This window comes from Balaenoptera borealis (genome assembly GCF_965194805.1).
Source record: "Balaenoptera borealis genome assembly, chromosome: 13".
NCBI lineage: Eukaryota > Metazoa > Chordata > Mammalia > Artiodactyla > Balaenopteridae > Balaenoptera > Balaenoptera borealis.
The window spans coordinates 102,400,818-102,413,118 of record NC_138870.1 but is presented as its reverse complement, the minus strand read 5'-3'; the positions used below and the strand labels follow the sequence as shown (position 1 = coordinate 102,413,118).

Sequence of the window (12,301 nt, the reverse complement as noted above, 5' to 3'; positions counted from 1 at the left end):
GATTCACTTTGCTGTACATCAGAAACTAACACAACATTGTAAAGCAACTATACTCCAATAAAATTTTTAAAAATAAATAAATATAAAAGATAAAAATATGAAGTATTCAGAATATAAATTATCATCATGACCTGAGGCTATGAAAATATTTCTTTAACAAGATACACACCTAAAAAACTAACCATAAAGAAAAAGTGATAAATTTGACTAAAAGTTAAGAACTTCTGTTAATTAAAAAAAAAAAAGCTATAAAGGGAATGACAAGATAAGTCATAGAACGAGGGAAAGGAAATATTAGCAACACATGTAGCTGACAGAGAACTTCTATCTAGAATATATAAAGATCTATTACAAACAAATTATAAAAAGATAACCCAATGAAAAAATGGGCAAAAGGTTTTGATCAAGCACATTTTACACACACACACACACACACACACACACGAAATCCAAATGGTAAATAAACCTTTTAGAAGATGCTCAGCCTCACCAGTCATGCAGGCAACAGAGCAAATAGGATCTTAACTATAGTGGGAGCATGAGGGAGGGAGGAGAGGAGGTGGTATACAAGAGCTAAATCCTAGTGTCATAACAAAGTAAACAGGTCACATCAAGATGTGATATATCAAGAAACAGCAGCAAAGCATATTACTTAGTTACAGAAAAGCAACTACTAGAAGAAAGAGAGTGAATTGCAAAGTGTGGAGGGTGGAGCCAGAGAACTCACTCCCCCATTCTACACCTTTTGGCATTTAAAAAAAAAATACAGATTTATTATTTTGATGAATAAAAAATATAGGAAAGAAAAAAAAAACATATGAATGGGGGTGGGGGAGTGAATGAGAGGTAAGGAGGCAAGGTCAGGGAAATTAAATAATTGTTGGGAAAACCTGCCTGAGAGCAGGCACAGAGCAACAGTGTGGAGGAGGAGCATGGGGTGGGTTTATTCTGTGATCTGTGTTATGGCCCTATTTGCTCTGGCCACTAGGGAGGTCAGGTTTTAATTTATGGCTCACATCTAAAAATTGAATCCCTAGGCTATAATACTTCTTCATTTCTGACCATTCAACCATCATTCTCCCTTTGCTCTCATATTTTGGTATGTATCTCATATCTTGTTAAGTGTATTTTGTATGTCTTGAAAATCTAGTAGGTGTTTATAAACAAAAGTCCAAGGAGTTACTAGATGTACATAACACGAAACATGTAACATTTTGCCTCTTCTTGACAATTTAAAGGAGATTCTGGAAGCTTGCAATGCTTCATTAATTATCATTTAAAAAACCATTTATCTATATAGATTGTCCACCTAAATTTTTTCAATTTATAATTCTGAGTAATTTCTCCACTACGTGAATATGTTACTGTGCTTTCTCTGTACATGTTCTGTTCCCTCCCAGTGACTTACAAGGAGGCAGTTTAGGAAAGCAGCTAAGAATCAGGTACACACCAAGTTTAAATTCTGGGTCTGACCTTCAGGAGAAGTCACTAAGGCTCTCTCAGTTTATTTTCTCACCTACAAATAGGGCGGATAATGATAACACCATCTGCTTCACAGTGTTGTCAGTAACTGCTTCACAGTGTTGTAATGTATGTAAATCCACAGTAAGGGCTCAATAAATGTTGCCTGAAAGAAGTGAACGAATGAATGAATGAATGAATATCCAGCAAGGAGGATGCCAACACAAAAGACTCTGTAAGCATGAGCCACATGCAGCGTATCGGCAGAACTATGATATGCTGTGTGCAACAGACTTTTAATTTTTTGGTCTTTGCTGAAGTCTAAAGATTAGCAATAACAACTTTTTCTCACTAGAAGGTCAATTCAGGGAATATAAAAGTAAAACTGGGTGAATTTCTTTGTTTGCAATAAATCATCTTTTTCATCAGGAAATGCAACACCTGCAGTTACACCTGAATGTTCTTTTACTGCTTTCCTGTGACAGAAAGCTTTCTTCTTTTTCCTTTCCTTTTTTGGGGCTAAAATATTTCTAAACTCTCTAATGAGCACAGCCTGTGTGCCTGATCATAATGCAATGCAGTGAACCGACTCTGTTTTACCTTGAACAAAAGTCTTCTGAGGCTGTTTATTTGTCTTTCCCTGACTGAGCTTATAAGCTATCATGCTCTTTAAAACAGGAGATTTTCTTCTATTGCTGATCAGACAAATGACAGTATCTTTAGCACAAATAATAAGCATTTCTCAATCTACTTACTTTGAAACACATGATTTTCATCAGCTCCTTTTCTCTTCTTGACAGAAACCACAGTGGGCATTTTAAAAATAAAATTCCCCTCCTCCTCGGTCTCACACAGGGTTACAATCTCAAAGTCCTTGCAATGGCCTTATTCACCCCTGCCCCCCACCTGCAAGAAGCACAAGGCCACACAACAGCCAGGGCAAGGGACTGGGCTGAGTTTGATTCTCACCAGGGAGGGTCTTGAAGTTAAACAGATTCTCTCTCAAACTTAACAGGCTGTATCCAGTCCCTGGTTCCTCAACGCTGTACTAGATCAGTTTCTGACAGGGCAAGACCTTGGTTGGTGGAGTGGGGGGGGAAGACGCAAGTTCCCTGCAGAACACCCTCCAGAAGGGTGGTCAAACCAGGTAAGGGCAAGAGCCAGAGCCCCCAGCATCACTAACAGAGGGTCGCAAGACTGTACCCAACCAAACCCAGAATCCGGGGCCACTGAAACGTTTCTCCCCATTCCTGAGGTCTCAGAGGCCTCCAAACTAGTGTTAAAATGGTTCTTCCAGAGGACTGGATACCTCGAATCTCTATAGAAAAAAAATGTAAGCTTCTTCACATTTACTCCAACGGACACAGCGTTTGGAAAGGTGACATCAGTGACATGCAGCGAACACAGGGGCCATGGATGAGCTTTTGCCTCAGAGTCTTAAGGGCACTCTGTAGTAGAAGGCTGGTTTAGAATGTCCTAGTCACCTCGAAAACTTGAGCTCACTACGCTGCACAGACCCCAGGAGTGACACTCCAGCCCCGAACCTTGAGAAAGTGGCTTAGTTCTTAGGAACGAGCCACCAAGAAAGCCAGCCAGCTGCCTCCTGAATGAATACCCGGCAAGGGCCTTGTTCCGCTAAGGCCCCCGAGGGTGCACTAACGCTCGTGAGTCACATCAAGGATACAGGGGTTGCTGTCATCAATGCTACAGCTGTCCAGGATCAGGGGAATGCCGTCCAGCTCGTTCACCTACGAAGAACAGAGAAGACAAATTGACACGCTGCAACAGCCTGGGAAGGGCTGGAGACCATAGGTGATCTGTTGCTCCTTTTTTATTTCCTTACTCCCTGCTATAATAATACTGTTTGTGCAATTACCTGGAACACCTATATCAATCCAGAAATATTTTAAAACAGACGTAAACAAAAAGTGGTACTTTATTTTTCTTTTCACTCTTCCTCAAACATGTTGGGCAACTGGACAGCCATATAAAGAAGTATAATTGGGATGAATTGGGAGATTAGCTTTGACATAAATACACTACCATGTGTAAAACAGATAGCTCTTGGGAACCTGCAGTACAGCACAGGGAGCTCAGCTCGGTGCTCTGTGACGACCTAGAGGGGTGGGATGGGGGTGGGGTGGGAGGGAGGTCCAAGAGGGAGGGGGTATGTGTATGCATATAGCTGAAAAAGTTACATCAAAAATAAAGAAAAAAATAAAAAAGTATAATTAAACAACACTGCAAACCAACTATACTTCAATAAAGCTTCTTTAAAACGTATAAAAGTGGATCTCTTCCTAATATTATTCACCAGGATAAACTACAAATGAATCTCAGTTAATTAGTAAGTGAATTCTTTTTCTTAGCCAGAAACAGGGAAAACATTTCTAACTATGGCTCAAAATCCAGAAGCAATAGAGAAAGGTTTTAAAATTTGACTACATTTTTTAAAAAGGCAAATTGAAAGCTGTAAAAATTATTTGAAAGATATCACAGGCAAAGGGTTAATATTTTAATATATACAGAGCTTGTAGAAACTGAGAAAAGACCAACAATCCAACAGAAAAATGGATAAAATACATGAACATAAATGGCACAGAAAAAAAGAAATGCGGATGGACTGCAGAGATATCACAATCTGCTCAACTGTGCTCCTAATAAGATGCAGGCAAATTATGATACCGTTTCTCGGCTGCCAGAAGGGCAAATCATCACGTGTGACAACACATGCTGCTGGTAAGGTGACAGGAAACGGCACCCTCAGACACTGCTGGAGTGAATGCGAAGTGGCACGATCCCTATGGTAGGGAACTGGACAATACGTAGCAAAATCACACGTGTTATTTACTCTTTGACCCAGTAATCCCATTTCTAGGATCAAAAATACAGTGTCACGTGGAATTATGTTTGTACAAGGTTAGTTACTTCAGCACAGCTTATATTTTTATAAGACTTTTATGGAGGTATAATTCACATACCATAAAACTCACCCATTTACAGTATACAATTCAGTGGATTTTAGCATATTCACAAAGCTGTCTCACTATCACCACTATCTTAGAACATTTTCATTACCCCCAAGAGAGTTTTTAAACTCCATTCCCATCAGCAGTCAGTCCTATTTCTTCCTCTCTCCAACCCTTAGCAACTACTAACCCACTTTCTGTATCTATGGGTTTGCCTTTTCTGGGCGTTTCATACACATGGACTTATTCAGTATGTGACCGGCTTCTTTCACTTATCGTAATGCTTCCAAGGTTCATCTATGTTGAAGCGTGTATCAGCATGCTGAATAATAATATTCTAATATCTGCATATGTATTTTATTTTCCATTCATCCACTGACACACATTTGAATTGTTTCAAACTTTTGGCTATTATGATAATGCTGTTACAATCATTCATGTACCTATTTTTGAATGGATATATGTATTCAATTCTCTGGCTATATACCGAGAAGTGGAATTGTTTAGTCATACGGTAACTCTATATTTAATATTTTGAGGAACTGCTTGACTGTTTTTCAAAGTGGCTGTACCATCTTACATTCCACCAGCAATGTATGAGGGTTCCAATTTCTTTACATCCTTGATAACACTGTCTTTTCTTTTAGCCACCCTAGTGGACGTGAAGTGGTACGTCATTGTGGTTTTGATTTGCATTGCTCTGATGAGTAATGATGTTGAATGTAGCACAATTTATAAGAAAAATCCTGTAAACAACTCAAGCATCCATAGATATAGGCTCGTCGAATAAACCGTGATCACTAATGTACTGCTATGGAGAGATCAGGATAGAATGGTTAAGTGAAAAAAGCAGAGTGCAGAACAGGATTATATGTGAACCTTTTGTGTAATAAAGGAGGAGAAACAGATGATATTTTATATTAAAAAAACAATGAAGGGTTAAATAAAAAACTAATAAGGTTATTTACAGAGCAAAGCAGAGACTGAAGTGGACGAAACAGGAACAGAGGTGAGACCTCTGTGAATGTACCCAGTTGTACAATTCTGACTTTGGGATCCTGTATATGCTTCACGAAATTTTTGAAATTAAGTTTATAATACATGTTAACTAGACTTACTGTGGTGATTATTTCACCATATATACAAATACTGAATCATTATGTTGTACACCTGAAATTAACATACTGTTATATGTCGATTACAGCTCAATTTTGAAGAAATGAATTTATAAAGTTATAAAAACAGAAAATGGAAACAAATTAATCCGACAACATGTGAAACAAAGACAGTTATTTCACAGAACTGAAACAGTATTTTGACGGGACGTCCCCAGGGAGCTGTGTCCTGAGCTCAGATGGAACTGCAGTCCCACAGCTGCATGAGGTCGCCTCAGCACCATTAACAATGGGATTGGCATTCTGAACCCTTATTCCTAGATCTAGTTTAAAGCAAATGGGTAATTTATGTCATTAGGAACCAAGATTTTTAGCATAAAAAAGAAGTATCAAATCAAAGTAGTTTACATTTAAATTAGAAATATTAGCACAAACTCATGATACATTTTTCTCTTTTCTTTCTAAAAAATGTTTACTTCCTAGCTGTTTACTGAAAAGGCACAGAAGCAAAGACAAGCCAGTAGCAATGAACATTCCCAGCATGACTTAAGGATTCTAAACACCACGGTCCAACTGAAAGAAAACAGATCTCCAGTTGGCTGTGATACACAGACTTGCTGAAGGCAGGAAAGAAGAGAAGAAATCTAATTCCTATAAATTTCCCGAGGCACTGGAAGGTGGTTAATGAGATGCTATTTAACAGACATCCAGCATCTACCAGGCAATGACAGACACTTAAATGATTTCACTTAATTCTGACAATGCCAGGGTAAGTATTACTGGTTCCATTTTACAGATAAAGAAACCGAGGCTCAAAAGTTAGGTACCCTCCCCATGGTCACTTAACTAATAAGTGCTTTTCAAAGTGAGGTCTGGAGAGCACTGTCAGTCTCCAAGAACAGTGTGTGAAAGAGTGAGAAACTGTGCCAGCAATTTAACATACTTATGCTATGTTTGCTGAATCTTATAATAAAATTTGGGCTTGAATTTTCCATGTCTTAAAAATTTTTTTTGTTTTCTAGTAATTCATTTATATTATCTTTTATAAACATATTGGTCCAGGATGGTTTGGGGGAAGATAGCTAGCTCTTCATCACAGATAGTCTGAGAAGCTTTGGCATGGAGGGTTAGCCCACTACTGAGGGTTGGACCTCATGTTTTTGAGAGGCACAGAGGGAAATTTTATGGCCAAACTGGTAGCGGCCCCACCTGAGACTGTATCCAAAGCTTCTCCATGCAACCCTCACAGCCCCACTTGTCCAATAACCGGCCCTGCACCCACGCGCACGATGAGGGTGTTAACAATGAAGCCTGCAAATGGGAGAGAAGGGCTCCTGCCACATGCACTTGTCTCGGGGTGAAGCGGAGAGACCCAGGAGAGGAGCCACGCCTGCTGCCCGGCACAGAGAGCAAGGAAGAGCCACAGACTCTCACCAGCTCCTTGCAAACGTGTGATCTAGAGCCTTCTGGAACGTGGGTGCATCTCCACGCCAGAGGAGCTGGGTGTTTGATGTAGCCGGGGGACCACACAGCACGGGGCTCCCAGGGAAGGCCTCCCTGCAGAAGTGACCTTTAGCTCGCGGTGAGAAGAATGAACAGGAATTAAACACAGAAACAAAGGGGCTGTGGAGAGCGCTCTGAGCAGGGGAAGAGCACACGCGAGAGCTGGGGGATCGGAAGGAACATGCGGTCTTCCAGGAACCGGGAGGCGGCGGCGCAGGGATGAAGAGCGAGGGCTGCACAGCCGGCGCTGGGGACAGAGTCGGGCCCTACAGCGCTTCTGAGCTGGTGGCTTTGGGCAAGTCGTTTACCCTCTAAGACTTAGTTTTCTCCCCTGTCAAATGCGGATGATAGGACCTACTGCACAGGGTGGCTGTGAGAATGGCATGGATTACTGTGCTGACTGGCCCTCAGTGAAGACTCAATACAGGGCCGCAGGGGTGACGGCGTAGTTGGCAATTTCGTGTTGTGAACCGAAAGTTCAGTTGGCTGGGGCAAGGAGTTCAGGGCTGGCTCCCGAGAAAAGCACGAGGAAAACTGGAGGATAACTTCCACAGAGCCGAGTCACGATTCGACTGTGTATGAGGCAAAACTGTAAATTTATTTTCAAAAACCACTTCTTTTGGTAAGTGAGAAAGTATTAAGGATCTCTTATTCAGTGCAAGAAAAACATCTCGTTTTTGGTGTGGGGAGTAGACTTCTCAGATATGTTAAATGGTAAGGAAATAAAATCACAGGCTAAAAACTGACATTTTAAAGCAGGCAGTAAGGGTGAATTAAAGAGTTCTTGAAAATCATGGTTACACTAGAGCCATGCCTGAACTGAGGGTCTGCTTTCCTAGATAAATATTTCTCATTCACACCACTGCATTATGAAATGATACTAGATAATTTTTTATAGAAATTCATTAAATGTTGATAACGTAAGTGAACTATTCTAGACAAGGGCAGCAGTGGCATCGTGACAAACACGCAATATACACTGAAGAGTGAACACAGGTTACGGTCACTGGGAAAAGAATCCCAGGATGCAACACCTCCAGGAGTAGTGACTGATGCTCTGTGTCATCACCAAGCTCAAGTTTTACAAGTTTCTGCTGCCGCTGAGCTGCAGCACGGAGCTCCTGTCAGGAGAGGGGGAAACAATTAGGAAATTAACAAGTTTTCTTCTGTTCACACTTCATAAAACAAGGAAGTTGTTTGTTTACCTAACATGTTGGGAACTGATTCTAGACCCATAATAAATGAGTCACAAGTTGTAGTTCCTAACAAGGAGCCAAGCTCAGTCAACGCTTTCACGATGTAAGACATCTCAACAAGACAGTAAGTCTGGCTTAAACAAACTAACATTTAGCCTCTGGAAATAAGAATTGTAAACAGCAGGACAACTCATTGATTTGCTAACTGTCCTCTCCCACTGAAGCCAATACTAATCTCAGAGAATGCACCCTGCAAAGTATGTGGGTCCAACCTGAATTAATATCTAAGCTTCTTCAGGAAAATGTATTAGGTTGACCAAAAAACAGAGCCTCAATTATTCTGTCTGCTCTCACACTGAACGCTAAATACAAAAATTAAAAAAACCTGAAGAAAGACAAGAGCACAGTACCAATGCAGGACTGAATCTCCTATTTAAACGCCCCATGAATCAACGTAACTTAACATTTGGTGAAAATGTGTTCATAACATAGCGCCTCAAAACAGAAGCACGCACACAAAGATCAGCAGAGCCCTGTGCTGAAGCGAGCACACGACCAACACGGGTGTGGCAAGGCTCGGACAAGGCTCTGATCTACAGAGGAAGCCATTCTCAGAGCTGTGAGAGTTGAGACAGTCAAGAAAAGCATAGTACTAACTTAGAGCAACCCATACCTACCAAATTTCCTATGACTGCAGAAATGTATGTTTATATATTCAAACTTTGCTGAACAACAGCTTGTGCTCTGTGAAGGATTACTATGTCCAGCCCTTTTCAAGTATGGTAAGGAATCCTATAGAACCTCAAAACCAAGTGAAAATAATATTGCAAACTGCTGCCATTTCCTGTGTCCTTACTGTGTGCTGGGTGCTGTGCTGAATGCTTTCTTGTGTAATCCTCACTTTAACCCTGTGAGGTGGGCACCACTCTCTTGTTACACATAAGAGAATCTAGACTTCATGAAGCTCAGAACCCTCCACAGGTTACACAGCTAGAGGGCTGAGCTGGATTCTCTTGTAGGTCTGTCTGCCTCCAAAAGTATCCCTCTTTCCTCGGTGTGCTTGGGATGGTAATTGGTCTCACCCCGTGGGTGGGCACACTCACATCTCATACAAGATGGTGCATCTCATCCAGCATCCGCCTCCACCCCCTCGGGCTTCGAGCCTTCTGAGTTGCAGCTCACGTTAAACTTTGTTTTTTGAAATTGCTTTGGCTATTGTATTAGTGTCCTAAGGCTGCTGTAACAAAGTACCAGAAACTGAGTGGCTTAAATAACAAAATTTATTCTCTCACAGTTCTGGAGGCTAGAAGTCTGAGATCAAGGTGTTGGCAGGATTGGTTCCTTCTAAGGGCTATGAAGGAGAATCTGTTCCATGCCTCTCTCTGAACGTCTGGTGGTTTGCTGACCACCTCTGATGTTCTTTGGCTAGTAGATCTCTGCCTTCATCTTCACATGGCTTCTTCCTCTTCTTCTTCTTCTTCTTCTTTATTGAACTATACCTGATTTACAATATTGTGTTAGTTTCAGATGTACAGAAAAGTGATTTGGTTCTCTATTTTTCAGATTCTTTTCCATTTAGGTTATTACAAAATATTGAATATACTTCCCTGTGCTATATAGTAAATCCTTGTTGTTTATCTATTTTATATATAGTACTTTGTACCTGCTAATCCTAAACTCCTAATTTATCGCCGCCTCCCCCCCCACTGCTTTCCCCTTTGGTAACCAAAAGTTGTTTTTGTCTATGAGTCTGTTTCTATTCTGTAAATAAATTCATTTGTATTATTTTTTAGATTCCACATATACATGTTATCATATAATATTTGTCTTTCTCTGCCTGACTTAGTATGATAATCCCTAGGTCCAGCCATGTTGCTTCAAATGGCAATATTTCATTCTTTTTTATGGCTGAGTAATATTCCATTGTATATATATGCCACATCTTCTTATCCATTCATCTGTTAATGGACACTTAGGTTGCTTCCACGTCTTAGCTATTGTGAATACTGCTGCTATGAACACTGGGGTGCATGTATCTTTTCAAATTAGAGTTTTCATCTTTTCTGGATGTATGCCCAGGAGTGGGATTGCTAGATCATATGGTAATTCTATTTTTAGTTTTTTAAGGAACCTCCATCCTGGTTTCCACAGTGGCTGCACCAATTTACATTCCCACCAACAGTGGAGGAGGGTTCCCTTTTCTTCAGCACTTATTATTTGTAGACTTTGTGATGATAGACATTCTGACTGGTGTGAGGTGATACCTCGTAGTTTTGATTTGCATTTCTCTAATAATTAGAGATGCGGAGCATCTTTTCATGTGCCTATTAACCATCTGTATGTCTTCTCTGGAGAAAAGTCTATTTAGGTCTTCTGCCCATCTTTTAATAGGGTTTTTTTTTTGATATTGAGTTGTATGAGCTGTCTGTATATTTTGGAAATTAAGCCTTTGTCAGTCAAATCGTTTGCAAATGTTTTCTCCCAGTAGGGAGGTTGTCTTTTCTTTTTGTTTATGGTTTCCTTTGCTGTGCAAAAGGAAACGTTTATACATTTGATTATATGTTTGTATGTTTGATTAGGTCTCACTTGTTTATTTTTGCTTTTATTTCTTTTGCCTTGGGAGACTGACCTAAGAAAACATTACCACGATTTTATTGAGATTTGTTTTATGGTCCAGTGTATGGTCTGCCTTGGTGAATGTTCCATGTATATTGTAAAGAATATGTATTCAGCTGTTGGGTGCAGGGCTCTATAAACTTTAATTGGTCAAGTTCATTGATCAGGGTTCAAGTTTTTGTATTACTCCTGAGTTTCTTTCTTCTTGTTCTAGAATTTACTAAGAGTGCTGAAATCTTCAATTATGATTATAGATCTATTTCTCCTTTCAGTTCTGTCAGTTTTTGCTTAATGTATTTGAAGTTCTACTATTTGCAATACATGTTCATGTTTTTATGTCTTCTTGATGAGCTGATCTTTCAATCATTATGAAATATCCCTCTGTATATCTCAAGTCTATTTTGTCTGACATTAATATAGCCACTCCACCTTTTTTATGTGTTTGCATGATATATCATTTTCATTCTTTCATGTTTAATCTATCTTTATCTTTATATTCAAAGCATATTTCTTGTAGTTATCATATAACTACATATCATATAACTGAGTCTTGCTTTTTTAAAATCCAGTCTAACAGTCTCTGTCTTTTAATTGGAAGATATAAGCCATTTAGTTTTAATGTACTTGTCAATATAGTTGTGTTTAAGTATATCATTCTGACATTTGTTTTCTTTTCATCCTAAACATGTTCACTTTTTCCTCTTACCCTGACTTCCTTTAGGCTGAGTATTTTTAAATATTCCATCTTTTTCCCTCCACTATTGGCTTATTAACTAACTCTCTTTCCTTTTTCTTTTTAAAGTGGTTGTTCCAGGGTTTAGAATATGCATCTTTAGCTTTTATAGTCTATCTACAAATAATATTATACTATTTCACATAAATGTAAGAACCTTACAACTGTATACACCACTTGACATTTGGGCAACTGCTCTCACACGTTTTACTTCTATATACATTATAAACCCCCAAATACATTGCTATTATGATTGTTTCAAAGAGCTGATATTTTTTAAAAATTAAAAATTGAAGATAAAGGTATTTTATTCTTACTCACATATTTAGTTTTTCCAGTATTTTTGATTTCTTTGTATAGAATCAGGTTTCCAGCTGGTACCATTTTCCTTCACCTGGTACAACAGCCTTCAACATTTCTTATAGCACAGTTCTGCTGACAACAAATTCTCTCAACTTTTGTTTGTCTGGAAATGTCTTTATTTTGCCCTCATTTTTGAAGGATATTTTGGCTGGATATATAATTCTAGTTTTCTTTTAGTATTTTAAAGATGTCATTCCTTTGATTCCTGTTTTGCATTATTTCTGGAGAGAAGCCTGCTATCACTCTTATCTTTGTTCTTCTTGATTGACAGGCAAAAGTCAGTGAATTAGAGAGGAAGAACACACAGAGAAGATGAACCAAAACCAAAACCTGCCTCACTGTAAA

General features: G+C 39.3%; 1 protein-coding gene across 1 annotated transcript in view; it reads right to left on the bottom strand.

The window, feature by feature from the left end:
* The window catches only part of ATXN10 (ataxin 10), a 153,359-nt gene that overhangs the window by 27,797 nt on the left and 113,261 nt on the right, over nt 1-12,301 (bottom strand). Inside the window, exon 10 of the mRNA XM_082350835.1 lies at nt 3,146-3,209. Within this exon, the coding sequence (XP_082206961.1) occupies nt 3,146-3,209 (64 nt within the window). The remainder of the gene's footprint in view (nt 1-3,145; nt 3,210-12,301) is intronic.